Source organism: Hyla sarda, chromosome 1 (assembly GCF_029499605.1).
Source record: "Hyla sarda isolate aHylSar1 chromosome 1, aHylSar1.hap1, whole genome shotgun sequence".
NCBI lineage: Eukaryota > Metazoa > Chordata > Amphibia > Anura > Hylidae > Hyla > Hyla sarda.
The window spans coordinates 91,684,359-91,705,391 of record NC_079189.1 but is presented as its reverse complement, the minus strand read 5'-3'; the positions used below and the strand labels follow the sequence as shown (position 1 = coordinate 91,705,391).

General features: G+C 41.6%; 1 protein-coding gene across 13 annotated transcripts in view; it reads left to right on the top strand.

The window, feature by feature from the left end:
• Window positions 1-21,033, top strand: part of FRYL (FRY like transcription coactivator) — a 358,656-nt gene that overhangs the window by 247,463 nt on the left and 90,160 nt on the right. For all 13 annotated transcript variants that reach the window (XM_056557831.1, XM_056557771.1, XM_056557761.1 and 10 more), the window contains 11 exons: window positions 8-94; window positions 3,316-3,487; window positions 4,307-4,439; window positions 5,933-6,040; window positions 7,121-7,358; window positions 8,613-8,798; window positions 9,997-10,083; window positions 14,006-14,274; window positions 14,400-14,595; window positions 19,646-19,770; window positions 20,836-20,893. In XM_056557831.1, coding sequence (XP_056413806.1) covers window positions 8-94; window positions 3,316-3,487; window positions 4,307-4,439; window positions 5,933-6,040; window positions 7,121-7,358; window positions 8,613-8,798; window positions 9,997-10,083; window positions 14,006-14,274; window positions 14,400-14,595; window positions 19,646-19,770; window positions 20,836-20,893 — 1,659 coding nt within the window. The remainder of the gene's footprint in view (window positions 1-7; window positions 95-3,315; window positions 3,488-4,306; window positions 4,440-5,932; window positions 6,041-7,120; window positions 7,359-8,612; window positions 8,799-9,996; window positions 10,084-14,005; window positions 14,275-14,399; window positions 14,596-19,645; window positions 19,771-20,835; window positions 20,894-21,033) is intronic.

The window sequence follows — 21,033 nt, the reverse complement described above, 5'->3', positions numbered from 1 at the left end:
TTTACAGGAACGTTTAGATTTTGCGATGAAAGAAATTATATTTGACCTTCTGAGCGTTGGAAAATCTTCTAAAACATTTACTATCAACCCAGAGGTAAAAAAAAACAATGGATTGTTATGTGCACAATATAATGCTAGTACAGCACAAATAAGTAAATGTTAGCTGGATAACCAGTGCTAACCCCCTGCTCAGGCCAGATTGTCAAATCCGCATGAGAAAATGGGCTTCTTATAGTGGTTACAGGTCAACATGGCTCAGGGATGGGGTTTCTAGGTCACTGAATGACTGGTCATCTATATATTCATACAGATAGATAGATAAATAGATGGTGGAGAGAGAGAGAGATGGATAAAGATATATAGAGAGATGGATAGAGAGAGTGATATGGTCTTTTCTGGACTATTGTAAGTTGAAACCAGACTTAACATACAATATCTAGACAGTCCAGATCTGTGAAACATTTCAATGGCTGGAAGAACCGACCAATCAGAATGGGCATTTTACTGGTAAAACCCCAGTATTCCTGAAGCCTGATGTCTGGTAGCGCCCCCTAGAGTACAGGGAGGTAGTACATGTTCTGTACACTTTACCTGTATCAGGGTTACCTGCTCCTTTGGGCATCAGGTGAGGGCGACTCCATGTTACTTTTTTTAGGACACTGTGTGTACTGTACAGGACCCTGAAGAAGATCCTGTCCTCTACATAGACCAGCGTTTCCCAAGCAGGGTGCCCCCAGCTGTTGCAAAACTACAACTCCCATCATGCCCGGACAGCCTTTGGCTGTCCGGGCATGCTGGGAGTTGTAGTTTTGCAACAGCTGGAGGCTCCCTGCTTGGGAAACACTGACATACACAGTGATTTACAGCTCCCAGCAGATCTTTCTTACTTTTATATGTAAGGATTTGCTTTATCTGTATTAGTGATCTACTTAATTTTTCTTTAATTCTCACTTTTTCCTATTTTCGAATGACATTTTGGTGCCTTTAGAACCAATTACCAGGTTTCCATAGAGTTCTGGTCTCAACATACAATGGTTTCAACATACAATGGTCGTCCTGGAACCAATTAATATTGTAACTTGAGGGACCACTGTGTATATATATATATATCTCTATCTATCTAAAGCAGTGGTGTCCAAACTGTGGTCCTCCAGATGTAGTTGCAAAACTACTCCAATTCCCAACATGCCCGGACAGCCAACGGCCTGCTGGGAGTTGCAGTTTTTCAACATCTGGAGGGCCACTGTTTGGACACCACTGATCTAAAGTGTGTCCAGGAGGACAGCATTGGTTGCCTTCCGCGTGGACACACACAGCTGGAATTGGCGCTCATTCTACGCTCACTCAAGTGCTGCATTGTGGCTTTCTCTGAGTCGTGGGTGGAGAAGGGCAGCCATGTACCTCCCATTGATTTTAACAGGAGCTTGAAAGAAATGACTTGTCACTACTTAGTCTCCCATTGAAAGCTTTTTAAAGTGAGTTTTTAATGCATGGATTCAGATTCAGCATATAAAATCTTGGGGGTTTTGCCCATGTGAACGTACTCTAATGCTGGCCATATCAAATAAATGTCATCCAAAATCACTGTTATCAGCTGAACTAGTAAAGCCTCTTATGTGTATATGGGGATCCTGACCGTCTCCCAGCTGCAGATGTCAGGATAGATAAGGATTGGATTTTAACTTGCCTAATATTTATGCCCTCAGGAAGATGTGTCTGGCAGCAGCCTACTCTCCTTATCGAGAACACATGCACGCTCAGTGTTTATATGCTCTTCTGTGCTTTCTCCAGATGTTCCAATTCCCTTTTAGACTCCAAAATAAAACTGATCCTAGTGTGGAAGTGTGTGTCTTAGATGGGTAAATGACATTGCTCCACGGGGGACATATTTAGATGTTGGTGAATAGTATTGATGTACTAAAATTGTGGAAATAAATACATAGGGCATCAAGGTATAATATGTATTCAGTATGGATGGTGGAGTCTTTAGACAATGATATGTAATAATTTTTGTGTTGGAAGGGGAAAGGTCATTTTGTCTGATAACATTTGCATATATTATTGTAGTTATCACATCAAAGGTGTGGCAGATATCAATGGCTCTTTGTCTCAGTACTATAAATACCGTATATACTCGGTATTTAGCCCCTTGGCTTATACTCAAGTGAACAAAAAACGTTTCTGGCTTTAGCTGTGAGGGGATGGTCCCGGCCGTCCATCTCCGCCTGTGCAATCCCTTCCAGTGGTCTTCAACCTGCAGACCTCCAAATGTTGTAAAACTACAACTCCCAGCATGCCCGGACAGCCATCGGCTGTCCGGGCATGCTGGGAGTAGTAGTTTTGAAACATCTGGAGGTCCGCAGTTTGAAGACCAGCGGGCCTTTGTCATCATCCAGACCCCGCTTTTGTTTTCTACTCGCCTTCCTTCGGTGGGAAGGAAGGGTGAGCTGGTCCGGGCCGTCCATATTCGACCACCTATGCTGCAGGGACCGTCCAGTGGGGAGGGTTAGTTGTTCCGGGCTGTCCATCTTCACCGGGAGACCCTCTTCTCCGCTCTGGGCCGGCCCCGGACTAGTGACGTTGCCTTGACGACGACGCGCAGGGACGTTCATGCATCACTGCGCGTCGTCGCCAAGGCAACGTCACTAGTTCGGGGCCGGACCGGAGAAGAGGGTCTCCCGGTGAAGATGGACAGCCCGGAACGACTAACCCTCCCCACCGGACAGTCCCTGCAGCATAGGTGTTCGAGTATGGACGGCCCGGACCAGCTCACCCTTCCTTCCCACCGAGAAACTGGGGAGGTGAGTAGAAAACCAAAGGGGGTTCTGGATGATGATGAAGGCCCGGTAGTGGTCTTCAATCTGCTGGCTGTCCGGGCATGCTGGGAGTTGTAGTTTAGCAACATCTGGAGGTCCACAGGTTGAAGACCACTGCCGGGATTGCCGGGGGGTGTTAATGACAGGGGTGTGGATGATGACGGGGGGTGTTAATGACGGGGGTGTGGATGATGACAGGGGGGGGGGGTGATGATGAGGGTGTTAATGACGGGGGTGTGGATGATGACAGGGGGGGGGTGATGATTGGGGTGTTAATGACAGGGGTGCGGATGATGACAGGGGGGGGGGGGGTGATGATGAGGGTGTTAATGACGGGGGTGTGGATGATTCATTCTACATGCTGCCTTTGTAGGAAAATACAAATATATGATCTTGGACTTTTTTTGGTGGCTTCTGGTGTTAGATTTATTTAAAAAAATAAAATAAAATGCACAACATTGTCCCAGTCACTTACATTGGTTTGATGTGTGTCTTTCAGAGAATGAATATAGGTCTCAGAGTCTTCCTCGTAATAGCAGACAGCTTACAGCAGAAAGATGGGGAGCCCCCTATGCCAACGACAGGAGTTGTTCTTCCCTCAGGAAATACCTTGCGTGTAAAGAAAATATTTCTGAACAAAACCCTGACAGATGAAGAGGCGAAAGTCATAGGTTTGTCCACATTCTGTTCTTGATGGATAGGCAATGCTGCTTTTATACTTATCACCAGATCCACCATTGCAAATATCTGGGTTCCAAAGAAGGGCCCCTTATTTGACTTAAAGGGGGTATTCCGGCTTTATACATCTTATCCCCTATACGAGACGGGGACGTGATATCATGTCATGCCACGCCCTCTCCATTCATGTCTATGGAGGGAGGCGTGATGGCTCCCATAGACATGAATGGAGGGGGCGTGGCGTGACATCACTAGGGGCATGGCTGTGATGTCACATCCCCGTCTCAGAGGCAGTGCCTGGCACAGAATTCTGGGTGCTGCACAGAGATCGTGGGGGTCCCCAGCGGTGGGACCCCTGTGATCGTACATGTTCTCCCCTATCCTCTTGATAGGGGATAAGATGTATAAAGCCGGAATACCCCTGTAACCAGTGTGATCCAATCAGGGTGCCTCCAGCTTTTGAAAAACTACAACTCCCAGCATGCCCGGACAGCCAAAGGCTGTCCGGGCATGCTGGGAGTTGTAGTTTTGCAACAGCTGGAGACACACTGTTTGGAAACACTGGCATAGAGGGTCCATTTTTTCTATGGAATCCTGAGCATTTTAAGTCTATTTGGTATGAGCCCTTTGAAATCTCAGTCCCCGCTGTGCACTTGCATAGTTATTGTAATATTTTGTTTACCCGTTGTGTTGTTTTATAATGCGAGAAAAACAGCCATGAACCCTCCTCTTTTCCTTTTCCATCAATATATACTGTATTCTGCTGGCAATCATAATGAGGTCCCTAATAATCGTACAATATGTCTTTGCAGGGATGTCCGTATACTATCCTCAAGTACGCAAAGCATTGGACAGCATACTTCGGCATCTCGATAAGGAGGTCGGCAGGCCAATGTGCATGACAAGCGTGCAGATGTCTAACAAAGAGCCAGAAGATATGATTACGTATGTATAATTATGGATGATGCATCTATTTGCACTTGACTCTAGCAGGAGAGAACAGTAATATGCTTCATGTACTTAAACCCTGTGATCAATAGTGATCCCAGCAGCTTATCACTGCCAGCAATTACTGGCCTGTGCAAAGCTGCTCAGTGCTAGTCATTAGCCTGAAAACCGGAGTGTTGTGAGCGTCGGGGATTAGAGGGGAGCAGCCTGCCTGATATCATCTACTGCTATGGAATGCAGCCAGTTATTAAAGGGGTACTCCGGTGGAAAACATATTTTTTTTGTTTTGTTTTTTAATCAACTGGTGCCAGAAAGTTAAACAGATTTGTAAATTACTTCTATTAAAAAATCTTTACCCTTTCAGTACTTTTTAGCAGCTGTCTGCTACAGAGGAAATTCTTTTTTTTTTTTTGTATTTTTTTTGTCTTGTCCACAGTGCTCTCTGCTGACACCTGATGCCCGTATCAGGAACTGTCCAGAGCAGGAGAAAATCCCCATTGCAAACCTATGCTGCTCTGGACAGTTCCTGACACGGTCAGAGGCATCAGCAGAGAGCACTGTGGTCAGACAGAAAAGAAATTCAAAGAGAAAAGAATTTCCTCTGGAGCATACAGCTGCTAAAAAGTACTAGAAAGGTAAAGATTTTTTAATAGAAGTCATTTACGAATCTGTTTAACTTTCTGGCACCAGTTGATGTGTAAAAAAAAAAAAATGTTTCCACCAGAGTACCCCTCTAATGTTTAACACTTATATATTATTCAGTCTGCACATCAGTAACAATAATCATACATCCTCAAAGAAATAGCAGACCACTACACTATCAATAAAAGCAATAAAATTGGTATTAATGCAGTCCCATATATATATATATATATATATATATATATATTATCAAAGGTCCATACATAAAAATGTAGAGATAGGTATAAAACAGATTAAAAATGTGCAAAGAATATTGCTACAGAGAACAAATACGCATATAGAGAAAACTGCAGTGCAACATCCAACAAATAGCTGCAAGACAGGTGCCTGGGAGGGAGACCACATTCCCCAACGCATGTTTCACTGCTGCTTCTTCAGAGTGCCGTAAAAGATCTTCAGGTAAGGCAGAGTACTTTAGGAAGATATTCGTTTTTCTAGTGGCCTTCAGGGACATTGCTTGCCATTGGAGATATTGGGAAAGAACACTGACCTGGAGACCTCTTATGAGGATAAACAAAAAATTATGAGATGTCTATTTTGTGCCATTTATTAATATTACAATAATGAGTTATTTTTTTTAATTTTTTTATTTTCCCTCCTCCTTCAGAGCATAAGAGGCAAAGGGAGGATAATTGTCTCTTGTAACCATGAAAAAAATATAAAATAATGTTATTTCTGTTTAATGTTTGAAAGACGAAAAAAAAAGTTATTTAAAAAAATAATAATAATAAAATGAGACAATACAGATACTTATGTCCCATTTCCTGTCATTTGGATGTATTTAACAGAGGGGAAAGAAAACCCAAGATAGACTTGTTCAGAACATGTATTGCTGCTATCCCGAGGCTTATTCCTGATGGTATGAGCAGAGCTGACCTCATTGAACTTCTTGCAAGGTAAATATTTTTTTTATTATTTATATATTTTTATTACTTTGTTTTATAAACCGATATTATATGATAACAAACGTTATCAGTCAGTGACAGTATGGAAATCATAAAATACAGTTACATGATTCTTGTGACCGTGTATTGTATAAAAGGTTTTAATTCCCTACAAGTATTTTTTCCACAGTATTTACTAATGTTTCCCTACGTTTTGCACTTTTCCCTTCATTTTACAACTGTTCTGAGCTGTGGGGTTTTCCAGAGCTCAAATTCCCTTAGTAAATATGTTGGGATTTTCTGAGTAAAATGGAGATTTGGTCGGGTTTTTTTTTTGGCTCTAATTTTGGCGCAGACACAATCAAGGGCCACTGTGTCTAGGAGGATGGCTGTAATACACTGCCATTGCAACCGCAGGTTTGAAAAATGCTGAGATCCTGATGGGTGAAGGGCCCCTGTCACTAGTTTCATGCTGCCTGTGATTTCGGACATTTACAGGCTTTCTTACCCCAGAGACATATAAAGCACATTTCAATATCTGTGCCGTTTCATGGAAATTATAGTTGTGACTTCGGCCAGAAACACTGTCACTGAGGAGGTCCTCTTGTCCTGATAGACTGCTCTCTCCCTATACACAAATAAGTATATTGCGGGCCAGGGACCACCCTGATAACTCAACCCCGTTCCAGCCCTAAGTCCCAACTATCATTTTCTCTGAAACAGCACAACCGTTCTCAGTGCATTAGCTATCACTGTTATATGAAAGTCTGTAAGTGTTTCATGCTGCCCGTGCTTCAGGCAGCATGAAACTAGTGACTGGTTCCATTTAACCCTCTAAGTGCCATAATAAAACCTGTTTATGTAAATGCTGATTGACTGATACATCTTATAAAGCATTCGGGAGATGTAATCCTGCTCCACTCTTTAGTGGCATCGATATGGTAATACAATAGCACATCTCTGCTATGAAACAATGCAATATGCAGTCACTCAGAAACATTAAGTGGTAACAATATAACCAGTTCTTTTTACCAGGACAAACAATGCTTACTGGAGCCCGCTGTGTAAAGTGACTGTGCCTTTTCTTCCTAGGCTCACAATACATATGGATGAAGAGCTGCGTGGGCTGGCTTTCAATACATTGCAGGCTCTAATGCTTGATTTTCCCGACTGGCGGGAGGATGTTCTTTCAGGATTTGTGTATTTCATTGTGCGCGAAGTGACTGATGTGCACCCATCACTTCTAGACAACTCGGTGAAGATGCTGGTGCAACTAATAAATCAGTGGAAGCAAGCGGTCCAAATGCACAATAAAAACACAGACGCACAGGTATTGCTTTCTCATCATTAATAATAATAATAATTTTATTTATATAGCGCCTACAGATTCCGCATCATTACAACAAGGAATAAATTACATAAGGACAATGGATGTAAATGTACGTGGTGCTACTTGGTACTTAACGCACCAGGACCTACATTTACATCTTGAGCGACATTTAACCTATGAAGTGAGCGCAGGAACTGTGCTTTCTTCATAGACAGTAAGTGACGGCTGTTATCAGCAGCAAAGCTGGTGACTGATCATGGCGATCCTATTCAGTAGCAGTCATGGCACTTAAGAGCTGCAGTAACAGTCCCCCTGGTTGATCAGCACCCCCACGACATGTTTGCAAGGGTCCGATCGGTTTGAATGCCGGAGGTCCCCTCACTTGCTCCGGAGGTGTCTGATCTGCTGATAATGCTTGCTGCACCATTTTGTCTGGAAAATGGCTGCTGAAAGCAGATTCAAAAGTAAAAACGTGTAAGCAGAGCCTTATTCTTTCCATTTTTTTTTTTTTTTTTTTTTTTTTTAAACATTGTTTCTTTTCACTAATCTTTCTAAATACACAGATGGGCTCTTCTAGAAGTTGCTTTAAAGGGGTACTCCGGTGAAAAACTTATTTTTTTTTTATTTTATTTTTTTTTTTAAATCAACTGTTGCCAGAAAGTTTTACAGATTAAAGATTTGTAAATTACTTATATTAAAAAATCTTAATCCTTCCTGTACTTATTAGCTGCTGAATACTACAGTGGAAATTATTTTCTTTTTGAAACACAGAGCTGTCTGCTGACATCATGACCACATTGCTCTCTGCTGACATCTCTGTCCATTTTATGAACTGTCCAGAACAGCATATGTTTGCTATGGGGATTTCCTTTTACCCTGGACAGTTCCTAAAATGGACAGAGATGTCAGCAGAGAGCACTGTGCTCATGATATCAGCAGACAGCTCTGTGTTTCAAACGGAAAAGAATTTCCACTGTAGTATTCAGCAGCTAATAAGTACAGGAAGGATTAAGATTTTTTACAAATCTGTTTAACTTTCTGGCACCAGTTGATTTAAAAAAAAAAAAAAAGTTTTTCACCTGAGTACCCCTTTAATGTTAGCAATGTCTTGCCTTTGCATCTACTGTCGCATAGATCGCATAGATTATAGTGGAGAGGAAGTAGATTGACCATCTATACTAGCCCTTTATGCACATCCACATGTATGGCAGCCAAACATTTTCTCATTTTTTTTCTTTTATCATCTGTTTGCAGCGGGGTATGCACAATGGAGGCTCCCATACGCTTCCTCTTGAAAGAAGTCCGGGGTCAAATGTGTTCCATGTTGTGGAAGGTTTTGCGCTGGTCATTTTGTGTAACAGCCGACCTGCTACTAGGAGGTTAGCAGTCAATGTCCTCCGAGAGATACGAGCTCTCTTTACAGTTCTTGAAGTTTCCAAGGTAAGCAAAGGTTTTTCTGATGCCCTTCACTAACACTTAATACAGTGGTCCCTCAAGTTACAATATTAATTGGTTCCAGGACGACAATTGTATGTTGAAACCATTGTATGTTGAGACCAGAACTCTATGGAAACCTGGTAATTGGTTCTGAAGCCCCCAAAATGTCATCCAAAAATAGGAAAAAGTGAGAATTAATGAAAAATAAGTAGAAAACTAATACAGATAAAGAAAATATTTACATACAAAAGTAATAAAGATCTGCTGGGAGCTGTAATCACTGTCTATGTAGAGGACAGGAGCTTCTTCAGGGTCCTGTACAGTACACACAGTGTCCTAAAAAAGTAATGGAGCCGCTCTCACCTGGTGTCCAAAAGAACAGCTAACCCTGGTACAGGTACAGAGTACAGAACATGTAATACCTCCCTGTACTGTAGGGGGCGCTACCAGACATCAGTCAGTGCATGCACTTCAGTAATACAGGTAAAGAGTAGTACAGAACATGTAATACCTCCCTGTACTGTAGGGGGCGCTACCAGACACCAGTCAGTGCATGCACTTCAGTAATACAGATAAAGAGTAGTACAGAACATGTAATACCTCCCTGTACTGTATGGGGTGCTTCCATACACCAGTCAGTGCATGCACTTCAGTAATACAGATAAAGAGTAGTACAGAATATGTAATACCTCCCTGTACTGTAGGGGGCGCTACCAGACACCAGTCAGTGCATGCACTTCAGTAATACAGGTAAAGAGTAGTACAGAACATGTAATACCTCCCTGTACTGTAGGGGGCGCTACCAGACACCAGTCAGTGCATGCACTTCAGTTATACAGGGGTTTTACCAGTAAATGCCCCATTCTGATTGGTCATATCTTCCGGCTATTAACACATTTCACAGATCTGGACTGTCTGTGCATTGCATGTCGAGTCTGGTTTCAAGTTACAATGGTCCAGAAAAGACCATTGTATGTTGAAACTATTGTATGTTGAGGCCATTGTAAGTTGAGGGATCACTGTACTTGTCATTAGTCTTGTTGCTGAAGAATTTTGTTGGACTTGGCTACTTGTCTATTATTTGTGATACTGTTTTCAGTTTACATAGTTATATAACACACAACGGAATACGTTTGCTGGAGCGGGGATGGGAGATGTTCAAGTTTAATTTCAGTTTCCATTTGATGTTTTTCGGCTGTAGGGTGAAGAGGAGTTGGCTATTGATGTAATGGACCGGCTTAGTCCTTCCATTCTGGAAAGCTTCATACACCTCACAGGAGCAGATCAGGTAAAACTATTAAGTACCTAGTAAGTGGAGCCTAAGGAAATGTCATGACTTCTTTAGTGTACGCACTAAGCATATCCAGAATACCTAAGGAAGGCTGAAGAGTTTCCTTTTGACCTCTGCCAGGCTGGTATATGTTGGTATACCTTTGTTTTGGGATTATGGAATAGCTTGGTACCCTCCGCCATCCCATGGAAAGTTTTACAGTAAAATATTTATATACTGCTTTGTATTTTTGATACAGTCCTAGGACACCTCCGTGTCCTACTTGACTTTACTAGGAATCAGGGCACTTTGTAAGCAGAACAAATCTTTCAGGACAAATCAAATTGACGGCTGAGATTTGTATTTGAGGCAATTGCCTGTAGATTCCTCACCTTTAAATGGGATGGTCATGGGACATTTATGCACTATACAGCAGTGGTCTTCAACCTGCGGACCTCCAGATGTTGCAAAACTACAACTCCCAGCATGCCCGGACAGCCGTTGGCTGTCCGGGCATGCTGGGAGTTGTAGTTTTGCAACATCTGGAGGTCCCCAGGTTGAAGACCACTGCTAAACGGTGTTATATGTTGTTGTCTTTCAGTAGAGGTGTACGATGTGATCTTTTCCTGGCATGTACATGGGTCATAGCATTGTGTGAACCAGCGAGGTCTTCAAATGAATCACAGTTTCTGAAGAGTATTGATGGGTTTTGGGCTGTTCTTATCTGTAGTGTAACTGTTACATGTTCTAAAAAAAAAAACTAAACCAGTAGGTATCAAGAAAAACTCACAGCTATGTCCAAAATTCATGTCTCTCCTCTGTCTGGGTACAAAGGCTGTGCAGTAGACTATAAGCAGGATACATGTATAATGCCATTTATAGTAAGATAGGGCTGCCTAGCTTGTTGGCATGGGCCTTTTTACACAGGTCATTCGGTGCCTTAAGAGGGGTACTCCAGTGAAAAACTTTTTTTTTAAATAAATTAACTGGTGCCAGAAGGTTAAACAGATTTGTAAATTACTTCTATTAAAAAATCTTTATCCTTCCTGTACGTATTTGCTGCTGAATACTACAGCGGAAATTCTTTTCTTTTTGAAACACAGAGCTGTCTGCTGACATCACGAGCACAGTGCTCTCTGCTGACATCTCCAGTCCAGAACAGCATATGTTTGCTATGGGGATTTCCTTTTACCCTGGACAGTTCCTAAAAATGGACAGAGATGTCAGCAGAGAGCACTGTGCTCGTGATGTCAGCAGACAGCTCTGTGTTTCAAACGGAAAATAATTTCCACTGTAGTATTCAGCAGCTAATAAGTACAGGAAGGATTAAGATTTTTTAATAGAAGTCATTTACAAATCTGTTTAACTTTCTGGCACCAGTTGATAAAAAAAAAAAAAGGTTTTCACCGGAGTACCCCTTTAACATGGTTCAGTCATTTGCAGGCTGGGCAATACTAACAGTCTCTGGATCAGTCATGTGGCCCTTTAACTGCATCATTGTCGACCGCACATCCCCATTTACACAGAGTTATGTGCAGCCAGTAACTATAATTTAAATTGCCCCATGAAAGACCCAATCAGCCAATGAATGACCATTTGTCGGCTGATCGCTGGCCCTAAGATTATCATCACTTATCAGGAATAAGATATCCGTGAACGCTCCTATAACTGTTACATATTTCTAACAACTAGAGATGAGCAAACTTACAGTAAATTCGATTCGTCACGAACTACTCCGCTCGGCAGTTGATGACTTTTCCTGCATAAATTAGTTCAGCCTTCAGGTGCTCCGGTGGGCTGGAAAAGGTGGATATAGTCCTAGGAGACTCTTTCCTAGGACTGTATCCACCTTTTCCAGCCCACCGGAGCACCGGAAAGCTGAACTAATTTATGCAGGAAAAGTGAGCAACCGCCGAGCTGAGAAGTTCGTGACAAATCGAATTTACTGTAAGTTCGCTCATCTCTACTAACAACTATAGAAGGCACAGTGTTCTGTAATGCTTTATGTCAGATGACTAGTCTAGTATAATATATTCAGCTTTTAGTACATTATTTATTATTTGCAGTGCTTTCCAAATAGTGTGCCTCCAGCTTTTGCAAAACTACAATACTTTACATGCTGAAAGTTGTATTTTTGCAACAGCTGGAGGCACTCTGTTTGGAACACACTGGCTTAGTGGGTTATATCTTGTGTGTATGGGAAGTTATATTATAGTGACGGGAGAAAGGAGTTTTGGTTATAGTACAGGGTCTTGCAGGTACGGCATATTTCCTAATGTGAGGTATGTGGTGTTTGGGGATGTTCTAGTTGTCAATGGTAGACAAATTTAGGCTTTATGGAGAAGATTTGTCAAAACCTGTCCAGAGAAAAGATGCTGAGTTGCCCATAGCAACCAATCAGATCACTTCAGAGGCCTTTTCAAAAATGAAAGAAGCGATCTGATTGGTTGCTATGGGCAACTTTTCCTCTGCACAAGTTTTGATAAATCTCCCCTATATTCCTATTTCCTCGATGCAGTCTCAGGCAATTTGGATGATAATCTCATCCCTCTTATCGATTACATGTCTGACATGATATCACTACTTTTGGTTGTCACTGATAGTATAGCAGAACTGTATACAGTGACTTTCAGGCATGGATTCCAAATGGGCTGTTTATTGCTATTGTATAGTACATTTCATACATCACGTGTCAGTAGCTTTGGGGACAGCTATTGCAACTTTGCTTCTATTTGTTCATCTTGGCCATTAAAGGGGTACTCCACTGCAAAACACTTTCTTTTTTAAATCAACTGGTGCCAGAAAGTTAAACAGATTTGTAAATGTCTTCTTTAAAAAAAATCCTAATCCTTCCAGTACTTATCAGCTGCTGTATGATTCACAGAAAGATCTTTTCTTTTTGAATTTCCTTTCTGCTTGACCATAATGCTCTCTGCTGACACCGCTGTCCATTTTAGGAACTGCCCAAAGTAGGAGCAAATCCCCATAGAAAACCTCTCCTGCTCTGGACAGTTCCTAAAATGTACAGAGGTGTAATCATGGTGGATAAGCAGAGCAGAAATTCTAAAAGAAAATAACTTCCTGTGGATCACAACAGCAGCTGATAAGTACTGGAAGGATTTCAGATTTTTTAATAGAAGTAATTTACAAATCTGTTTAACTTTCTGGCACCAGTTGATTTAAAAAAAAGAAATAATGTTTTCCAGTGGAGTACCCCTTTAAAGGAGTACTCCGGCGCGCACGGGATAAAAGGAAAAAAGTGTGCGCCGGAGTACTCCTTTAAGCAAATTGATTTTGCATTGTTTTAGCAGATTAAAAAAAAAAACCTTGTTCTTCGGACGCACCTTTTCCCTTGTGATAGTGTATGTGCAGCCGACAATTGATAGCAGTAATGTGCCGCATAAGCAATCCAGTAATTGTGTGAGCAGCTTTGTATGATCATTGAGCAGCATAGGGGCTCTTTAAAAGAGTGTTGATCTTCTAGATCGGTCAGAATCGGTCATGTCTAGAAGGACCTCATTGTACGTTTTGTTCAATGGCTTTAACTGTCTTGTTCACACACCGTAAAAAAAAGCCTTTTAAAAGGTACATTCAAACAAGCGGATCTACAGCGTAGATCCGCCGCCGAAAGAACCCTACAGGGTACTTCAGCTGTGCCTGCTCAGAGTGGCAATACGCCCATACGAGCAGACATACCATGATGTGCATGCACAGTATACTCGCATATCGCGGCTGTAGATCCGCTCGTCTGAACGTGACCTAGGCTGAATACATACGGAGTGTGAACATGACTTTATACTCAAATATAACCTGTAAATTATTATTTCTTGTGTATCATAATGTCTTTAGCTTACTGAATAATTCTATATTATGTTGTTCATCTGTATATCTTCCTCGGTATACATTTATGTTTAGTCTGATTTTTATTTCCTTTCTTTAGACCACCTTGCTGTACTGTCCTAGCTCAATAGATCTTCAGACGCTCGCAGAGTGGAGTTCATCCCCCATCAGTCATCAGTTCGATGTAGTAAGTCCATCCCACATCTGGATCTTTGCACACATCACACAGGGCCAGGATCCTTGGATAATAAGCCTCTCCAGCTTCATGAAACAGGAAAACTTGCCTAAGTACTGCCCCACAGCTGTCAGCTATGCCTGGATGTTTTCTTACACCCGCCTTCAGCTTCTCTCACCCCAAGTCGATATAAAGTAAGATATTCTGTAGTTATCAAGAATACAATAAATGTTGCAGTAAACATTGTGCCTATGGGTTTGCTGTAATATCGAGAAACTAGTGTTTAATGTAAGTTATATTTTTTTTCTATTTTTTGCAGTAGTCCCATTAATGCAAAGAAAGTGACTGCAGTCACCGGCAGTGATTCTTATATCGGCCTTTGGAGAAACTATTTGATTCTTTGCTGCAGTGCAGCAACATCCACAGGTTCCTCAGCATCTGCTGGTTCTGTTCGATGTTCCCCTCCGGAGACGCTGGCGTCTACTCCTGACAGTGGATATTGCATTGATTCTAAAGTAAGTCCGGCATAGCAGCTAATTTTGTTGTAAGGTGACTTTGTTTCTTACTGTACAGTTCTCACAGTCCTTTTCCTTTCATAAAATTCCATAGCCATACTGTAATTGAAGATTTTGCATGACTACAATCACTTTTTTAGTTGGAGATGTGGTGGCAGGGGAATGATACTCAAACTGCAGGCTAAAGAATTTTTATAACTCTTTACTTGTATGTACTGTATGCTTGTATTGTATAGTCATAGCCGTAAATGTTGGCAGCCCTGAAATTTTTCAAGAAAATGAAGTATTTCTCAAAGAAAAGGATTGCAGTAACAGATGTTTTGCTAGAGACGTTTATTCCCTTTGTGTGTATTGGAACTAAACCAAAAAAGGAGGAAAAAAAGCAAATTGGACATAATGTCACACCAAACTCCAAAAATAGGCTGGACAAAATTATTGGCACCCTTAACTTAATATTTGGTTGCACACCCTCTGAAAAAAATAACTGAAATAAGTCGCTTCCTATAACCATTAATAAGCTTCTTACACCTCCCAGCCGGAATGCTGGACCACTCTTCCTTTGCAAACTGCTCCAGGTCTCTCTTATCGAAAGGGCGCCTTTTCCCCACAGCAATTTTAAGATCTCTCCACAGGTGTATAATGGGATTTAGATCTGGACTCATTGCTGGCCACTCCAGAACTCTCCAGCACTTTACCATCTATTTCTGGGTGCTTTTTGATGTATGTTTGGGGTCATTGTCCTGCTGGAAGACCCAAGATCTCAGACACAAACCCAGCTTTCTGACACTGGGCTGTACAGTGCGACCCAAAATCCGTTGGTATTCCTCAGATTTCATGATGCCTTACACACATTCAAGGCGCCAGAACAACCCCAAAACATAATTGAACTTCCACCATATTTCACTGTAGGTACTGTGTTCTTTTCTTTGTAGGCCTCATTCTGTTTTCGGTAAACAGTACAATGATGTGCTTTACCAAAAAGCTCTTTCTTGGTCTCATCTGTCCACAAGACATTTTCCCAGAAGGATTTTGGCTTACTCAAGTTTATTTTGGCAAAATGTAGTCTTTTATGTCTCTGTGTCAGCAGTGGGGTCCTCCTGGATCTCCTGCCATAGCGTTTCATTTCATTTAAATGTCGACGGATAGTTCTCGCTGAGACTGATGCTCCCTGAGCCTGCAGGACAGCTTGAATATCTTTGGAACTTGTTTGGGGCTGCTTATCCACCATCCGGACTATCCTGCGTTGACCCCACTAAACTTGGCATCGGCCTTGCCTGTATGATGTGTAGTAGGTAATGCTGGTCATACACATTAAAAAGCGGATAATGTAATGGTTGTTTGGCCAACTGCTATCTCTACCAATCCACTTATGCAGTATATGCCCTATTCAGCCAGACATGCATTCTTAATAGGGAGAGCGAGAAAGATATTACCAGATTTGGATGCTGTCAGATCTGTAGACAGTTCTCCTTGCTGCAGCAGGAAATAGCATTTTTGAATTCTGAGATGTTTAAATTATCTGTTAAACAAACTCAGGCTGGGACTACTGCAATGCCACTGCCACAGAGGACCCCTAGAAATGGCAGATGGGTTACTGTAGGTTCTAGCAGACTTAGACCAGTGTAGGAGTCACACCACACAAAAACTAAAGTTTTAGATTTTAGAAAAACAGACTTTTCAAAAATGAGATTAGTCATAAATGAGTTCCTATCAGACTGGAATGGATTACATGGTGTCCAGGAGAAATGGAACTACTTAAAAGATGCATTATTGAAGGCAACAGAAAATTGGATTAGAGTTGTCAGTAAAAACAGAAAAAGGAAGAGTCCACTGTGGTACTGAGCAGAAGTGGCCAAAATCATAAACAAAAAGCTAGCATTTAGTAATTATATTAACAAACAAAAATAAATAAAAGCAATGACGATAGGGAAATCTACAAGATTAGGCAGAAAGAGGCCAAGCAAGTTATAAGAACTTCTAAAGCACAGGCAGAAGAAAAACTAGCTCAGTCTGTGACAAAATGGATAAGACATTCTTCAGATATATAAATGAAAAAAAGGAAATTAAAACAAGGAATAACTAAATTAAAAACAAAGGAAGCTATGTAGAAGAGAACAATGGGCTAGCCGACTGCCTTAATGAATACTTCTGTTCAGTTTATACAGAAGAAAAAGAAGGAAAAGGACCTCCATTAGAGAGGAAGACTAATGAATCGTTTGATGCACGTGTCTTTACAAAGGAAGAGGTTCTACTTTTGCTGTCTAAAGTGAAGACAAATAAGTCAGAGGGGCCTGATGGGATACACCCAAAATTTTTAAAAGAGCTTAGTGGTGAGCTAGCAAAACTGTTAACAGATTTATTTAACCAATCACTGGTAACAGGAGTCGTCCCGGGAGATTGGAAATAGCAAATGTCGTGCCCATTCACAAGAAAGGTAGTAGGGAGGAATCAAGCAACTATAGGCCAGTAAGTCTGACATCAATAGTGGGGAAATTAATGGAAACCTACTAAAGGATAGGATTGTAGAAAATCTAAAATCCCATGGATTGCAAGATGAAAAACAACATGGCTTTACTTCAGGGAGATCATTTCAAAAAATCTTATAGATTTTTTTGACTGGGTGACTAAAATAATAGATGGTGGAAGGGCAGTAGACATCACATATCTAGATTTTAGTAAGGCTTTTGACACTGTCCCACATAGAAGACTTATCAATAAACTGCAGTCATTGAGCTTGGACTCCCATATTGTTGAGTGGATTAGACAGTGGCTGAGTGACAGACAACTGAGGGTTGTAGTCAATGGAGAAATATTCATTAGTAGAGCTGGGCGGCACCAAAAATGTGTATCACGGTATTTTTGCAAATTATGGCAATTTCCCCCCCCCCCCCAAATCATCTTGTGGTCCGTGGGCGCTGCTTCTCTCCTCCCCCCGCTTTATCAGCCCAGCACTGCGCTGTCCCCCACATCGGGGAACTAATCATATGTGACCCGCAAGCGCTGCTTCTCCCGGCCGGCTCCTTACATGACAGTGCACTCAGCCTATCACCGGCTGAGGCGGGACATCACTGCGGCCAGTGATAGGCTGACGGCTCTGTGACGTTCCCATCCCCAGGAAGCAGCAAGAGCAGCAGAGGGACCGTAGGAAGGTGAGTTAAAGTTTATTTTGTTTATTTCTGAAGCCCGGGCACAGAATAGTACAGTACAGCGCAGCGGCTGTTAATTATTTGAGGGGGGATGAGAAGAGGCGCATGGCTCGCGGGTCACACATGATTAGTTATCCGATGTGGGGACAGCGCGCTGCTGCTGATATTAACGGCTTCATTAATTCCAGGGGGGAGGGGCCCAACCGGTATTGCGGTGTGGGAAAAATTCATATTGTGCAGGAAAAAAATGTTGGTATTTGGTATGAACCGGTATACCGCCCAAAACTAGTTCAGAGCAAGGTCTTGTTACCAGTGGGGTACCTCAGAGATCTGTACTGGGACCAATTTTTATCAGTAGTGATATTGCAAAAGGTCTCGATGGTAAGGTGTGTCTTTTTGCTGATGATACAAAGATATGTAACAGGGTTGATGTTCCTGGAGGGATATGCTAAATGGAAAAGAATTTAGGAAAACTAGAAGAATGGTCAGAACTCTGGCAACTGAAATTTTATGTGAATAAGTGCAAGATAATGCACCTGGGGCATAAAAACCTTTGGGCAGAATATAGAATATTTGACACAGTCCTGACCTCAGTATCCGAGGAAAGGGATTTAGGGGTCATTATTTCAGAAGACTTAAAGGTAGGAAGACAATGTAATAGAGCAGCAGGAAATGCTTGCAGAATGCTTGAATGTATAGGGAGAGGTATAAGCAGTAGAAAGAGGGAAGTGCTCATGCCGCTGTACAGAACACTGGTGAGACCTCACTTTGAGTATTGTGCACAGTACTGGAGGCCATATCTCCAAAAGGATATAGATACTCTAGAGAGAGTTCAGAGAAGAGATACTAAACTAGTACATGGATTGCAGGATAAAACTTACAAGGAAGAAAGAAGAGACAGAGGGGATATGATAGAGACTTTTAAATACATAAAGGGAATCAACACGGTAAAGGGGGAGAGCATATTTAAAAGAAGAAAAACTACCACAAGAGGACATAGTTTTAAACTTTTGTTCCTCTAATTTCAAACTAATATCAGGAAGTATTACTTTATTGAGAGAGTAGTGGATGCATGGAATAGCCTTCCTGCAGAAGTGGTCGCTGCAAATACAGTGAAGGAGTTTAATCATGCATGGGATTAGCATAAGGCTGTCCTTCATATAAGATTGGGCCAGGGACTATTGATAGGATTCAGTTTATTGGGCAGACTAGATGGGCCGAATGGTTCTTATCTGTTGACACATTCTATGTTTCTATGACTCCGATGGCTGCAACCTGTCTACCAAAGAACAAATTCAACATGCTTAGCCATCCTATTCCCTAACATTTGCCTTAACAGGATAGTGGGGAGGCCCCAATATACAATAAATGGCTGATCCCACCAAAATCAGCAGGTTCTGATGATCTTAATTTAGTGTATGGCCATTTTTCCCTTTTAACACCTTAAGCCACCATGACCTACAGGGTACATCATGGTGACCTTGAGCATATATGCAGCAGACTCAGCAGCCAAGCCTACTTTCTACTTGGTGGTTTGAACAGTTCTCCTGTGTGTTTTTGGCTTCCAGCAATACGATCGCAGGGAGCCAATGTGTTGTTATGGCAGCCCAAGGTCTATTATTATAGGCATCCGTGACTGCCATCTGTGATCTGCTCTTGCAGCCTGTCAAAGACTACCAGTGCTATTGAATTGTATAAGCAATCGACTGAATGCTTATACAAATCCCTTAAGGGTGCGCACACACACATAAAAAAAATAGAATAAAATCTCCTGCTTTTATACACGTTAGTGGTGCCACAGCCTCCTTGCTTATTTGAAAGTTTCTGTCTGCATATACTGAAGTAGATGTGGATCACTGTAATGCCAGACTGAAGTGAGTTATACAAGTTGTTTTATTTTACAGATCATTGGCAGTCCGTCCCCCTCATCCCTATTCAAGCACATAGTACCAATGATGCGTTCCGAGAGCATGGAAATCACAGAATCTCTTGTTCTGGGCCTTGGCAGGACCAACCCTGGAGCATTTAGGTAAGAGGGATACTTACCTAAAGTAATAGCTAGTATCTTAGTGTCTGTTAAATCCTTTTTATTTGTTTTCATAAATACTTGTTTATGACTTAAAGGGAACAGTTTTTTTGGACACTGGACCACCACCATGACTTTATGCAGCTGGGGTTTAGTGTCCCAAAACAGCCTGAATGAAGCCCATCTGGTCCGCAATGTTATATCATTTGACATTTTACTTACTTGGAGCAGACTACTGGACTCTCCAGCACAGATGAATTGCACCAATGAGGCTGGGGAGAGTGCACATTGCTTTGTTTCTTATGCGTAATGAAGGCAGAATGTACACGTGTAATAAAGCAGAGTGTACTTTACTAATTCTCTTTGGCGCATTGGTCCCGAAGCCGTCAGCTGCATCCACACCCAGTGACTAAAATGTCAAATTGTATAACATTGAGGGACTTGGTGGCCTTCATAGAGGTAGTTTTGTGTCACTAAAGCCCAGCTGCATAAAGACATGCTAGTCGTATAGTGTCCCAAAACCAGGTTACAGGTTCCCTTTAAAGGGGGGTGTCTAAAATGTGAGAACGGTCTCCCTTTTTGTATTCTTTGTCTTTCATAAAAATAAAAAAGATACCATGTGCAATGGCTGTTCATGGACTGTGATTGGTATCGCAGATCATTCAAATAAATGAAATTGAGCTGAAATACCCGATACAATGCCATTTCTGGGAAAAATAAGCAGACAATCTATTTAATGTATGATCGGTTGAGTAAACCCTGATTATTCTTAATTTTTTTATTTGGTAATTTATCTTATAGGTTGTAGTATAGTTTATAAAGGTAACACTCCTAATGTAGCAAGATGTCTGTGCTTTAAACTTATAAAATCTGCTTAGTCTTCTCAGTCTGTTGCATAACACTTATATTTGCTTATACCATGTAGCAGAAATGTTTAAAAGAAGTTAAAGTTATAAGCCAGGGTGTAAACCGTTGTGATACTCATTGCCAGTCAGGATTATTGTCGCCTGTCAGAACAGCTGTTATAACTACAGGTGTGTAATACGGCCGTCTCTTATCTGTACACAGGGAATTAATAGAGGAGTTGCACCCCATAATTAAAGAAGCACTTGATAGAAGGCCAGAGGTGAGTGTGTTACATGTCTGTTATATTGGGGTTAAAGCCTGAATTACTTTTTACCCCTTCATGCTGAAATACTGAAAACTACATGCAATACCAATGAAGAACAAGTATAGAGAGCATACAACCGATAAAACAATACCTGA